This window comes from Diaporthe citri, assembly GCF_014595645.1.
Source record: "Diaporthe citri strain NFHF-8-4 chromosome Unknown scaffold_13, whole genome shotgun sequence".
NCBI lineage: Eukaryota > Fungi > Ascomycota > Sordariomycetes > Diaporthales > Diaporthaceae > Diaporthe > Diaporthe citri.
This window is the reverse complement of record NW_025064858.1, coordinates 188,204-201,826: the sequence shown is the minus strand read 5'-3', so window position 1 is coordinate 201,826 and position 13,623 is coordinate 188,204. Positions and strand designations below refer to the sequence as shown.

Genomic DNA, 13,623 nt, shown 5'->3' with positions numbered 1-13,623 from the left:
GCTGGGACCCGGTGCTTGCGACATTGCAAACAAGACTGCAAAATATGCGTGGAAATATTGCACTGAGGGTGGTCCCTGTGGCGACGACCGTTGACCAATTGATTTACACTGGTCTTCAACAGCAGAATCCGTCGTTGTCAGAGAGGGCCCCTGGGAACAATGGTTTTAGACGGACGATAGCTGCGAAGTCAAATTCGCGTCCGAACGAGGACAAGATCGCTATCATTGGCATGGCAGGCCGCTTTCCGGAGGCCGCAACCACGGATGCCCTTTGGGACATCCTTCGGCTTGGACTTGATGTCAGCAAGGAAGTCCCGCCGCTACGTTGGAACACCAAGACCCACGTAGATCCGTCAGGACGGAAGAAGAATTTCAGCAGGACGTCTTTGGGCTGTTGGCTAAATGATCCGGATGTTTTCGACGCGGACTTCTTCGGAATTTCGGCTCAAGAGGCCACCCGCATGGACCCAGCACAGCGACTGGCACTCATGACAACCTACGAGGCGATTGAACAAGCCGGAATAGTCTGGACAAGCGGTGTCGATGGAGATTTTGCTACACCTTCCACGCGGCGGGACCGCGTCGGGGTTTACTGTGGCGTGTAAGGCAACGAATGGAGAGACTGTAATGCCACCCAGAAGGTCGACTCACACTACATGCGCGCAAGTAACCGGGCCTTCATTTCAGGACGCATCGCCGAGACCTTTGACCTTGGTGGCCCAAGTCTTTCTGTCGACACATCATCTTCCACCAGCCTGGCGGCTGTGCACATTGCCTGTCGTTCGCTCTGGGTACAGGAGACCGACATGTGTATTGTGGGTGGGGCTGACGTGATGACGAACCCGGCTGTACACGCCGGCTTGGACCGAGCAGGTTTGCTGTCCCGCAGTGGCAACTGCAAGGTCTTTGATGAGACAGCTGATGGCCTTTGTCGCGGGGAGGCGGTAGTGTCTCTCGTGCTCAAGAGGCTCGAGGACGCTGTGGCTGAGAACGACACCGTTCTTGGTGTTATTGCAGGAGCTGCCACAAATTACAACTCTGCATCCTCAGTCGGGTATGATTCGGCACAGAACAATATCCAGAAGAGCCTGTTTATCAAGGTGCTCAAAGGATCAAACATGGACCCAGCATCGATCACATACGTCGAGATGGACGGATCTCGTACCAAGGTTGGGGATGCCAGCCGAGTTGCATGTGCAGTGGATGTTCTTGCACCGACATCTGCTTCAAAAGTGGCAGGCACGAGTAGAGCCATGCCACTATATCTTGGAAGTGCTATGGCGAACATCGGTCATGGTGAGGCGACTTCGGGACTGAGCAGTATCATCAAAGTACTGCTAATGTTCAGGGAGAACATCATACCGCCGCACATCGGAATACATACGCGGGTCAACTCCAAGTTCCCCGTTGAGCTGGCTAAACACCGCAACGTTCACATCTCCACCGGAAAAGCCATCAAATGGGGCAATGGAGCGAAAGCATCGTCTCGAAGCCAGCCAAAGCGTGCACTTGTGTATGACCTGGGTATGATCGCACGCGCAAATTCAGCCTTGATACTGGAAGAAGCTCCATTGCAGGAACATGAACTACACGAGTGTTCCGCGGCACTGGACCATCCACTCGGAACGGATCAACCTACGTCCTATATCATAGCCATCTCCGCTAAGAGCAAGAAATCCCATTATAGAAATATAGCGAACCTATACCTCTGGCTCGAGAATGAAGCTACGCGGGGTCAGATCAACCTCGCACAGCTTTCATATACAACCACGGCACGTCGCAACCATTACTCGTATCGAACTATGCTCGTTGTCTCTTCAGTTGCGGATCTCTGTGCTCAGCTATTTGCCGAACTGCAAAGAACAAGAATGGAACGAGGTTCCGCCCTGACTGATGTGAGGCCATTGCAAGTCGCCAACACTGATCATGAAGTGATGACTCGGCCGATCGTCTTCACCTTTACTGGGTCCCTCACATGCAAACCGTACTTCAGGCAACTCTACGAAAGGTTTTCTCGCGTTCGAAGGGACACCTACCATCTGGAACAGATCGTGAGACGTCTCGGCCTTCCCCCTGTCATGAAAGCATTAGGGTTGAAGGGCTGTGGCGAGTCGCGTCAACATTTCGAGTCTCAGCACTCGTACAACGGCACAGACACCAGTCAGCCTGTGAGACCGCTTGCCAGCAGGTACACGCAGTCGGTTCGACGTCATGGGCCGCACCAGCTGATCCAGGGTCAACATTCTGACAACAGCACCGGAGTGTGCGAGATGGCGGAACAACTTGCCCACGTGTGTACGCAGATTGTTTTGTCCAGGCTATGGAGATCTTGGGGCATTCAGCCAGTCGCAGCTGTCAGCGACGGCGACGTGAATATCTACTCGGCTCTGAACGTCGCGGGTGTGCTTTCCGACGCCGGCGCAATCTACCTAGCCGGCGCCTCCATCCAACTTGGATTGCTGCAGCAAACAGAGAGGCGGCAGTCAGGTCTTGGAGAAGACTGGTATTCCGCCGCCACTGCGGAATTTGAAAGACTGGACAGCCTCACGGTGTACCACAAGGCCCAAATCCCCGTCTTAAGGCTGATCACATCCAAGGCTAGCGATGGGATACCAAGCCAGCAGATAGGTTTTTCAAAAGCGCGGCTGGATGTTCTGTCCCATGCAGGTGAAGACAACCAGACGCTCTTGAGTCGTCACATACTATGCATCACCAAGCTAAAAGACCTCGAAAGCGAGCCGGTCGGTGTCTCTACGGAATCAGATCTTGTCGCAGCCTGTCACTCATCAGATGCCATCCCAGACCAGTGCATCATACAGGAAATGGAACCAGAAGCGCCAAAACCTTTGGCGGATCGCTCAAGCACTCGCAATAGAGTTGGGGTTGGAGATGCACCACAAACAGAATACATGGTGCTGATGTGGTCACACCTGACGGAGACGATGCGGACGTTGTATCATGCCGGAGCCAAGATCCACTGGGACCAATTCTATCTCGATCTGCCACCGAGAAGCCGGAGAGCGATCAGCATCCTTCCTGCGTACAGCTGGGATCTCAAGGAGTATTGGGTGCCGTACGTGAACGACTGGACACTCCACAAGGGTGATGCGCGCAAGGCAATCGAGGTCCCCAAGCTCGAAAGCACGACCATACACAGAATTATCGAGGAGACCGAGCTGGTGGACGAAGACGTCGACAAGTTACGCTTGGTTGTCGAGGCTGACATCTCCCGTCATGACCTTCATGGGATCGTGCAGGGGCACGTCGTGGACGGAGTTCCGCTCTGCACGCCGGTAAGTGATATTCAACAAAGCCATTGAGAGAATCCGTCTGCACGAGGCAATGGCTGATACAAAACCTTTTTACTTCAGTCTATCTACTCTGACATTGCTCTTTCGCTTGGGAAATACATGCAGCAGCGATACCGTCACGGATGTCCAGAGCGACTGATCAACATCAAAGACATGGCTGTGACGAAGGCGTTGATTGCCCAGCCGTCCGGCCCACAAACGCTGCGAGCACATGTTGAGGCTGACTGGGATTATAATGCGGCCATTTGTAAATTCAGCACACTTGACGTAAGTAGGGACGGAGTCAGATTTTGCTTCATCCAAGTCCATTCCCCTTCCCCCTTCACGAGTGTTGAGCTATTTCTTAGACCAGATGGCGCTGGCCACTTGAGACTCACATTTATGCAGCGTCGCAACAAGCCCCAACAGCACGCCCAGTGCACAATCATGTTCACCAACAGCGAGGTCATGAAGCACATTGAACAATTCGACATGGCCGGTTCCTACGCAAAATTGGTCCAAGCCCTCCGGCAGGGCATCGCGGCTCACCGGACCGTCCGCTTCACGTGCAACATGATGTACCGCATGATCAGCTCGCTGGCCGAGTTCCACCCGGACCATAAGCTGGTCGAAGACATTGTCTTGGACAGCCAGACGCACGAGGCTACAGCACGGGTCAGCTTTGGTCAGCTTCTCGGCGAGGACGGGAAACCCGCTGGCTCGTTCCACACCCATCCGGGGATCGTTGACGCGCTGACGCAGCCGGCTGGCTTCGCGCTGAATGGAGCAGATACTGCTGATCTGGACAGGGAGGCTTACATAAATCATGGCTGGGGCTCATTCTACCTTTTTGAGCAGCTGGAGCTAACCAAGGCGTACACTGTCTATGTGCACATGACAGAAGGTGAAGACCACATCTGGTATGGGGACATAGTGGTGCTTGATATGAGCGAGGATGACGGCGTTGCAAGAGTGGTCGCCTTGTTTGAGAGATATTCGGTGCAGCGCCTGCCACGACGTGTATTGGGCATCCTGTTACGGGCTGAGGGCGGGGGTGCGTACAGGAATGCCAAAGCACAGTCGGTGAAGAGTCATCTGAGCCAGGTCGATCACCGGCACGACGTACCACCGAAGCCTGCACGACAAGCGAGCCCTTCTCCATCACCAACTCTGGTATCTCCCGTTCAAGAATTCGAGCAGCCACTTCGGCCAACTCATGCTGCCCCTGTCACCACTTCAGGTCTTCGAGGTCGAGACCACCAACATCTTCATATCAAGGTCAACATTGCTGCCTCCCACTCGGCACCACCGACACCGCTGACGGCAGAAGCTTTAAGCCTCAATAACGACATGATTGCAAGCCAGTATGCTGATCGTGACGCTGCTGGCGGAGTCGTGAAACGTTCATTGCAAATAATCTCGGAAGAAAGCGGCTACGAGCTGGGTGATATTGACGACGACAACCTGGCCCTGGCGGATCTGGGCGTTGACTCCTTACTGTCCCTGGCAATCACCAGCCGGCTTCGTGAAGAGCTTGGGGATTCTCTCAACCATCTTGACCTAAACACTCTGTTCATGGCTTACCCTACTGTCGCAACTCTCAAGGCTGCTTTGGTTGGTGAAAGACGAGCCCCGGATCCACTGAAGGTACAGAAGTGGAGGGCAACAACAAATACAGCATCGATACCGCTCAGCCTCCCAGCCAGCACATGCGCACAAGACACTTCGATGCTTTCACCCACACCCACCAGCCATCCCCAGGTCCCCCAGGCTACATCGGTTATCCTCCAAGGGTCACCCAAGAAGGCCCGCGCAACGCTCTTCCTGTTTCCCGATGGTTCTGGCTCAGCCACTTCATACGCATCCATACCTCCCATCTCTCCGAATGGCGACATCTGCGTCATTGCTTTCAACTGTCCATTCCTCAAGAAAGAAGCGTCCATGTTTATGTGTCCTCTCGATGCCCTCATCAACCAGGGTTATTTCCCCGAGCTGCACCGCCGCCTCGAGCTACGGCACACGGAGGATGTTGGTACGAAGCATACGTACTACGTCGGCGGATGGTCTGCTGGAGGCACGCTCGCGTACCGCGCCGCACAGTGCCTACTGCAACAGGAGGATGCGGTTTCACCCGGCCGCAAGAGCCCAGGTAGCCTGGCCGGCCTCGTGCTGATCGACGCACCGCCGCCAATCAGGGGCATGGATCCGTTGCCAGATCACTTCTACGAGTATTGCGAGCGGAAAGGCATCTTTGGCGGCTGGTCGGGCCCTCAGGCTCGCAAGGCGCCCGAGTGGCTGATCCCACACTTCAACGGCACCATTGCCGTCTTGCAGCACTACGTCGCCGAGCCGCTCACGCGGGCCCAGTCGGCTCGGCTCAAGACCGTCGCGTGCATATGGGCGGGCGAGAGCGTTGTCGGCGCTGATAAACCACTCGAGCCGCACCCAGATGACACTGAGGGAATGAAGTTCTTGACTGTACAGAGGACAGACTTCTCGACGGCGGGTTGGGAAGAGCTAGTTCCTGGTGTGGATGAAGCTGCCGTTTTGTGCCAACGGCTGGAAGGCGCTCATCATTTCTCCTTGACTGTAGGTTTAACGGCCCTGGATCCTGCCACCCACCAGTCTAACATGCAGTGGATCCATTGCTAACTTGGCTATAGCGAAGTCCGTATGTGTCCAAGTTGGCTGCTTTTGTTCGTCAGGCAATTTCCCTGGGCTAGCTGTTTTCGGGAACGCCCGACAATCTAGTGATTCGACCCGGCTCTTTTACATGTGGCGGAACATTTTAGACAGTGTTAGTTACTTCGCTCTACTGAATGCGCATAGATTCATGTTTGTGGCATCCAACGATATCGACCATCCGGTAAGTTTGTCTGTGCACCCGTTTCCTCCCGTAATTAGAGGTGATTTTGGTAAACAAGTGAGAGCATGTAGTCTGGGACAAAGGCCGCGTCTGAGTTTTCGCGGATAGAGAGGAATCAACACCAAGGTCCAAGTACAATGAGCCCCAACCACCATCCATGAGAATGCTGGAAAAGGTTTTAACCAGCAATGCCAGTGCAACTCATCCTAACATCGTATCATACTTCACGTTCAACAAGGAACATTTTAAGCTTTTTTGGGGGACGAACCAGTTTCGGGAAGCCCATAAGGTTATCCCTGTATAAAGGCAGTTTACTTCGGATGGAAATTAATTTAAATTTCACACAAATGACCCGGACGTCCGCAAAGCATGTGACAACCGCGAGTCTGAAACCTCAAGACTGAACGGAGTTCTCCACAAAGAGCTGCGAATATAAACTCAAACTGGCATTCTTGTTGGGCATTTTCGCACATTGTAGTAGGACCGCACACGTCGGTCACCTTAACTTGATGGCAAGCGACTACAGATTGAGATGATCATGAGACAACCATCCCTGGAGATCTGCGCGTGCCATGAAGGTCAAGCAGGATGGTGGATTTCGGTATACGCCATTTCCGGCAGTCGTATCAGGGGAAACTCTCACGGAAAGGCAATGGTAGACATGACGCGTACGCGGGTGTGGAATGGACCGAATCCCCGGGTGGGCCGAATGTGGGCCACTTGACTTAGAGCTTAATGCGACACGGATTCTACTAGATACCCTCACTTCGTCCATCGAAACCAATACGGGTGACTTATAAAAAAGCTACAGTCAGAGCGCTTTCCTCCTTTTCAAAAGAATATCGCTCTCATGATTTGCACAAACCCCAGCCAGAGCCCTGATTTAATGGCTTCAACCCTGGAATAAACACTATACCATAACTCAAAGACATTTTCCTGCTGCCCACTAGTCATCATGCCCTCTGTTATAGAAGACGCCACAATGAAGGCTCCACTGCCGACTGTCAAGGAGCCCGGACTGAACGGTATTTTCGCTGCAAGCGAAGTCAATGGTTCAGACCGTCAGACTTCAATCACAGTTGAGAACGTCAGGCCACCGGTTGAGCATGATCATAGTTACTGGTGGACGCGCTGCGCGCCACTCCTTGCGACCCTCCTTGACAACTCTGGTTCCTATACCCCAGAGCAGAAGTCCAAGCACCTTCGCATCTTCAGAGATGTTGTGATTCCAACACTGGGCCCGACACCAGAACGAGCTAAAGTAACGTCAATGCTCACCATCGATGGTTCGCCCGTTGAGCCGTCGTGGAACTTCCAACAGGACTCAAACATTGTGCGATACAGCTTCGAACCTCTCTGGGACAATGCAGGGACTCCAGAAAACCCATTCCCAGGCGACCTGATGCCCACCTTGTCCCCTCTTCTTCGCTATGTCTCCGACGACGCCGACCTCCGGTGGTTCAACCAGGTATGGGACGCCTGGAATGTCACAGGCCAGGAAGCTCAGGCGGCAAAGGCCAAGCTGCCACCGCACAAGAGCCGCATTCCGCAGGTTTTCTTTGCGTTTGACTTGAAGAGAGAGAAGTGCTCCCTCAAGGCATACGTCTTTCCCATACTCAAGCACCTCGCCACGGGTCTGAGCACAAAGCAGCTCGTGTTCGACCAGATTCGCAGCCTCCAGCCGTATGGTGATGCCTTCGCCGTTCCTGCCGCCAAGCTAGAGAGGTTCATGGACACATATTCCCCAGGCTGCACTGCGGTGATGATAGCTGTCGACTGCATTGACCCCTCAAAGGCACGATTCAAGATCTACTGCGGAGTGAATTCGAACTCCAAATCTGTCGTCCGCGAGATGATGACGCTTGGTGGCGCACAGACAGACGATATAAGTCTGAAGGGGGTCGAGCAGGCCCTGAAGATCTGGCACCTGTTGCTCGACGAGAGGGACGGTCTTGCTGATGACCAGGCCAAGGCCCCTCGTGACCCCCAGCACCAACACACCCGGCACCTACTTCGTCTTTGAGCTGCGGCCCTGGGAGGAGCGCATTGATGTCAAGGCCCATACGTCATGGTGCCAGACGAACAAGAGTGACTTACACGCTGTGGCTAACCTTACCGAGGCATTGTCTACCTTGGGGTGGGATGACCACGCCTCGAGGTTTGCGCGAGGTGCTGTCCAGGCTGCGACGCTGTGAGTACATTGTGTTCGCATGCTGTTTTGTCTGGAATTGAGCTAACTCTGATCCTTATTAAATAGGCCGCGGCAAGATTATTCCAAAGTCGGAGGCCTGTCATATGTCGCGTTTAATCATGGCAAGACAGGGGATTACGTTTCGTGCTATTTCTCACCGATGGTACACAATTGAGCTATGGAGATGAGATTGAAACCGGAAGTCGTTTTTTTTTTTTTTTTTGAACGATAAAATGGCGATGTTATTGTTGCAGGGTGCAGGGAATGCATAGTGAGCATTTCGGCCATTCTTTTCTCCGGTAGCTATCATGAGAGCTTCGGCTTCCTCTCGTTGCTTTAGATCTTTTCTGATCAGAACAATCAACTCCCCTCTATTATTTTTGAAGACAGAATTTTGTGATTATTTCGACCCTATGCTTTATGATCTTCTTTTATTCCTCCTCGCGTTAGAGTGCCCTTTGGCATAGCACTGGGGCTTCTAGCAGAACTACGCACCTCTATCTGTGTGGTGCCCGTTTTTCATTATTATTTTTAGCTATACACAGGTCGGATTCCGGTACCGTTATGGTCCCATCAATCAACGTGAGTGATCGAGGACTGAGAGTATTCACTGTGCAATCTGCGACCTTGATGTGGAAAGCGCCAGCTGCGGCATAATATTGGTCACGTCACCAAGGCTTAATATTATTGGTGGTTTAGCATTCCGAGTCTGGTAGTGAAGGTTATTGTGGCGGGAATGTTCTCATTTGGGCGCGTAGTCGAGTAAAACCATGATGCCCGGACAGGTACAGTGTGCAAATTTCACACCCGCCTAGTACTTGATGTGTATAACGAACCTCGCCTAAGCAACGCTACTCAGGATGCTAGCACGGTACCTTCAAATCAACTTAATCCGTCTACTTTATCATTGGCTAGAGCTTTATAACCATGTAGATATGCCCCATCTTGATAGTCTCTGACAATTATGAATTAGTTGTATGCCCTCAATCGAGATAGGACGGGGTGAAATAGAATCCAGGAGAAACTCGGACTACGATGCGGCCGATTTCTGCGAGGTTCCTGTCGTATCTTGGGTCTGTCTACTGCCGATGCCGACGTATTGCTTGAGACTCAAGATCTAAGTGGAATGAGGATGCTGGAGAGCCACCAGGGTCGCTATGATGCTTCGGAATGTGGCCCAGTTGCGCCGTCCAAGATTGTCGGGCGAGAGAAAGAGATGATTTGAGAAAGATTGATTGCAGACACCGGGCTTTCGAATCAAACCAAAACAATAAGTCGAAGTATCATGAAGAAACTTGAAACTACTCCAGTTTTTCTACTTCCAGTAGCCTTTCGACGTAGAAATTTCATATTTGTTTCGTTTTGATCCCATCCCTTACGCTTGCCACGAGGCTCGAGAAGAGCACATGATCGCAGTATCAAGTCCACCGGCCGTCAAAGAGGCGGGGCAAACTTTTCCTGCTATATTATATAGTGGATATCCCCTCCAGGCTTTGTAAAGACAACCACACCATCAACTACCCAGTGAATTCCAACGAGGTGATGCTGCCACCACGTAATACCTGGACCTAGGGTATCTCACTGATAGGATGAACCATGCCGCGCTTCTCAAAAGAGCACGGTACATGGCTCCCATTCAAACATACAAGACTGGATCGATACAGTCGATATGGAGTTTTCGGAGCTCAACGTCTGCTTAGACTGCGCCAACAACTTCGAACAGAGTGCCATCTGCCGAGCTCTCGCCAAGCACAGCGACATTCATACGAGTATGAATACAGTCACCTCAGTCAAGAACGTCGCCCACAAGAATGTCATCCTGAAGATCATCGAGGCCATTCTCAACAGCACCCTCTCATACTACCGGAACACCGTCTTCGACTTTGTCGGTAATTGGGGCTCACTGATTACGGGATGGCAGCAAGCTCATCGGCTGTGCCGCACGCAATGGGACTTTGATCACCTCGACCAGCCCGACGAGGAAGAGAAGAAGCCTGACGACGAAGATGACTGGTATCCGCGCTACGACATGCAGCTCAAACCAGGAACTACGTACGCAGACTTGCAGTCGCTTAAGCCGCTGCTTGAACAAGCAGCTGGGTCCGATGTTGGTGCTGATGCCAGTTACGTCCCGGACATGGGCGCAGCCTATGTGATGGATGTCCACCCTCGACAAGTCGACCTCGTTCAGATGCACCACGCAGTAGATTTCGTTCGCTGCATGGGCATCTGGTCCAGGGCCTCCAAAGACCGCAATGATTCCTGGGCTCAGAGAACATGTCTGGATGATGTAAGCAAGACCTGGAGCCCTCCTGCCACCGACATCAAGGACGATGACCCGCCACCATCCGAGCCCACTTCGGATTCCTCACAATCACAAGCTTTCGACTACCAGAAACTTTTTTCCATGAAGAAGGGATTTGGCATTACAAAAGAGGACAACCTTTATTTCCAGAGTCCGCGTGGTGAGGGATCTTGGACATTCGTGATTGATACTGGGTTTAGCACCGGTCCATCTCATCAAGTTTCTGGACGGATTCAACAACCCAAACCCGCATGGACCAAGAATTTGGGACTACCGTGTATCTCATGTACTGCGAGTAAACCCCCCCCCCCCAGACGCAAATAGCCTTGGAACACACCTTGAAGAGCGAGCTCATCATCGGACTATTCTTTAGACTTCTTCACCACGGGTGATAAGTGGATGTACTTCGACACTGAAGACCACTGGCTTGCAGCCTGGAATGAGTGGACAACGAAGCTGAACAACCTTGGAGTCACCATTGTTGTCGCCGCAGGAAATAGGGGCCTCCAATACACAGGAAATGCACCTGACGCCTTCCTGGCAGAGACATATCCTCACAGGTGGATCACCAAGAACAGCCCGTTTATTCTCGTTGAGGGAGTGTATGCCGACGGCAGCCTGTGGCCGATGACGACGCCTGATTCTCCACAAGCTGGTGTCATTTCAACTGTCTATGCCCTGGCTGATGGAGTTTCAACCGGCATTATGAACGGCCAGGTGATGGACAACGACGCTGGAACGAGCTTTTCAGCTCCTGCTGTGGTGAGCTGAGACCCGGAACCATTGCCCAACCTCTTGGATCAACTGCTAAGCTTCGATTACCCCTCAGGCTGGCCTCGTTGCCAACTTCCTGACGTATCCCTGGAAAGACGCCACCAACAACCCATTCGATCCATCCGATAACTCGAAGGGCAGCATGGGCGAGCGGGTGAAGGCAGCACTCATCCGCTGGTCCTATCAGAGACTCCCGGACAACGAGCTCGCAAACAAGGTCATGAGTGAGCGAGGCTGGAACACCTGGCAAGGGACTTTCCCTATTCCTGATCGTGTCAATGTCGCCTATAATAGTAAGTAACACTCTCACACTTGTGATGCCCACAGCTGCCTGATGCAGCATGGCGTGTGCAATGGACTCATATCTCAGGCAGTCGGATGTCGTTGAATGTGTATGCTAATTGTGCTTAATGCAGTGGCCCATGGTCCACAACGCTGCCTCCAGGTTCCCGACTTTCCCGCCGGAATGTTCGAAGCCGGTTCGTGCCCCTTGGTAGCAGACCCTCCTTCCGAAGCGAGCCCGACTTACACCAGTGCCGTCTTCACCGACTATATCACAACTCTGTTATCGACCAGCTATATTTCGGGCCCCACCGGGAGTCCGACAACATCTGGTTCGACTGAGACTACATCAGCAACGTCGATGACCCGCCCGAGCTAGACACTGACGATTTCCCACTCGGCCAGTCCGACGAAGAGCTCGACTCTGACTACCAGTGCTACCATTCCCACGGCGCTTCCCTGTTGTTATGCAGCACCCGCCTCGGTCTCAAGCCCAATTTACGAGAACAACGTGACTGAATTCGCAGCTCGGTACTGTCGGCTCCATTTCAAAGACTCTGCGGTTTTTGATCAAGATGCCAAGCCCATACCAGGTGTTGATGGCCCGATTGATGGTGTGGCGTATAATTACAGCTTGGCATGGACCACTGACGGCTGCCCTGGTGGAGTCACCACTCAGCAATTACCCAGTGAGCAAGACTGCAGAAACATCTATCATGACGACTGGAAACTTTGTAAGTCAGCATCACGTCTCAGCAGAATAGACCCACACCATATTGGGATATTGACTACCGCAGGCATGCAACATGACGCCAACAGCATTGCTCGACAGGTGATAACGGCGGATGGGGAGGCGTGACCCAGATTGGATGTCTCCTCCTTGACTTTTATCCCTACCAAAACACATCTACCATGTCTGTGGCTCCGTCTCGGACCTCGTCTCCGACCTCGTCGTCGCCATCACAGCAGCCGACACTCGGGCCTTTCTCCAACAGGCGGACCGCACTGTCACTCCAAGCCTCCGACAACTAGCCCAAATGAACCCGTCTCGTCTGATGCGGTGACCCGAATCGCGGGTATGTTATGCAACTCGAATTCCTACGTTGCCGGATCTGTATTGACCCCGAACTCACCTCATATTGCGTATGGCCGTGCCGAGAGCGGCGTAAGTAACATCCCGGAACCCACAGAAGACCTAGTTCCGACGACGAGATGAAATTAACCAAATCTGGGGTAGATAGGTCGACTACCGCTTCACTATATCGTGGACGCCGGACGCAAGCGATACATGCAGGCAGATGACCCAAGGGCAACTTCTCCCGAGTGTCGATAACTGCAAGTCAACTCTCATTCGTGATTACACGGACTGCGACAATGGTGGATGGGGTGGCTGGATTGAGTCAGGATGTTTGTGGTTCGACTTTTCGCCTTCTGACTTTTGAGACACTTTCTGGGGTCTACACGCAGAGACATGCGGTTTGAGTGGAATTCCACTGCTGCTTGTTTTGGACGGCTGTAGACTTTAAAGACTTAGATCAGCTGTTCTGCCCGACAAAATAAAATAAAAATTAGTAATAAAGAAAAAGAAAGGGGGAACCCTCGATGTCCGGCAATGCTCCCGCGTGATTGTGTCATTGACTGATTGCTTACCCTGGTAAGAGAGGATTTGCTACCACAAACGCAGGTTGCCTTACATCTCTTTCATGTATGCACCGCCTCGAAATTGGACTTAGGATTGCATAACCGAGAGGCAATATTCAAAGTGTCTTTCCTTTCTGCAGGGACACATCAAGTCCAAGAAGAAGCGAATTCCATATGACCTATGACTGGTTCTGATGTTAAAGCGCTGGTCGAGGCCGTGCTGCTGGTTCAACAGATTCTTTGGTCCACAAGTCCTCAAAACCGTTGGGGATTT

At 52.5% G+C, this 13,623-nt stretch overlaps 3 protein-coding genes across 3 annotated transcripts; all 3 read left to right on the top strand.

Moving 5' to 3' along the window:
• Positions 1-44: 44 nt before the first annotated feature.
• Positions 45-5,942, top strand: INS49_004781 (uncharacterized protein; the record flags this gene model as incomplete). Its single annotated transcript, XM_043165569.1, has 6 exons — positions 45-581; positions 639-1,524; positions 1,912-3,293; positions 3,372-3,578; positions 3,699-4,937; positions 5,052-5,942. The coding sequence occupies 6 exons, from the start codon at positions 45-47 to the stop codon at positions 5,940-5,942; spliced, it is 5,142 nt and encodes a 1,713-aa protein (XP_043017698.1).
• Positions 5,943-7,111: 1,169 nt separating this feature from the next.
• On the top strand, positions 7,112-8,179 carry INS49_004780 (uncharacterized protein; the record flags this gene model as incomplete). Its single annotated transcript, XM_043165568.1, has 1 exon — positions 7,112-8,179. The coding sequence occupies one exon, from the start codon at positions 7,112-7,114 to the stop codon at positions 8,177-8,179; it is 1,068 nt and encodes a 355-aa protein (XP_043017697.1).
• Positions 8,180-10,016: 1,837 nt separating this feature from the next.
• On the top strand, positions 10,017-12,087 carry INS49_004779 (uncharacterized protein; the record flags this gene model as incomplete). The annotated part of the gene is made up of 4 exons (XM_043165567.1): positions 10,017-10,812; positions 11,026-11,414; positions 11,482-11,719; positions 11,843-12,087. The coding sequence occupies 4 exons, from the start codon at positions 10,017-10,019 to the stop codon at positions 12,085-12,087; spliced, it is 1,668 nt and encodes a 555-aa protein (XP_043017696.1).
• Between the last annotated feature and the right edge of the window lie 1,536 nt (positions 12,088-13,623).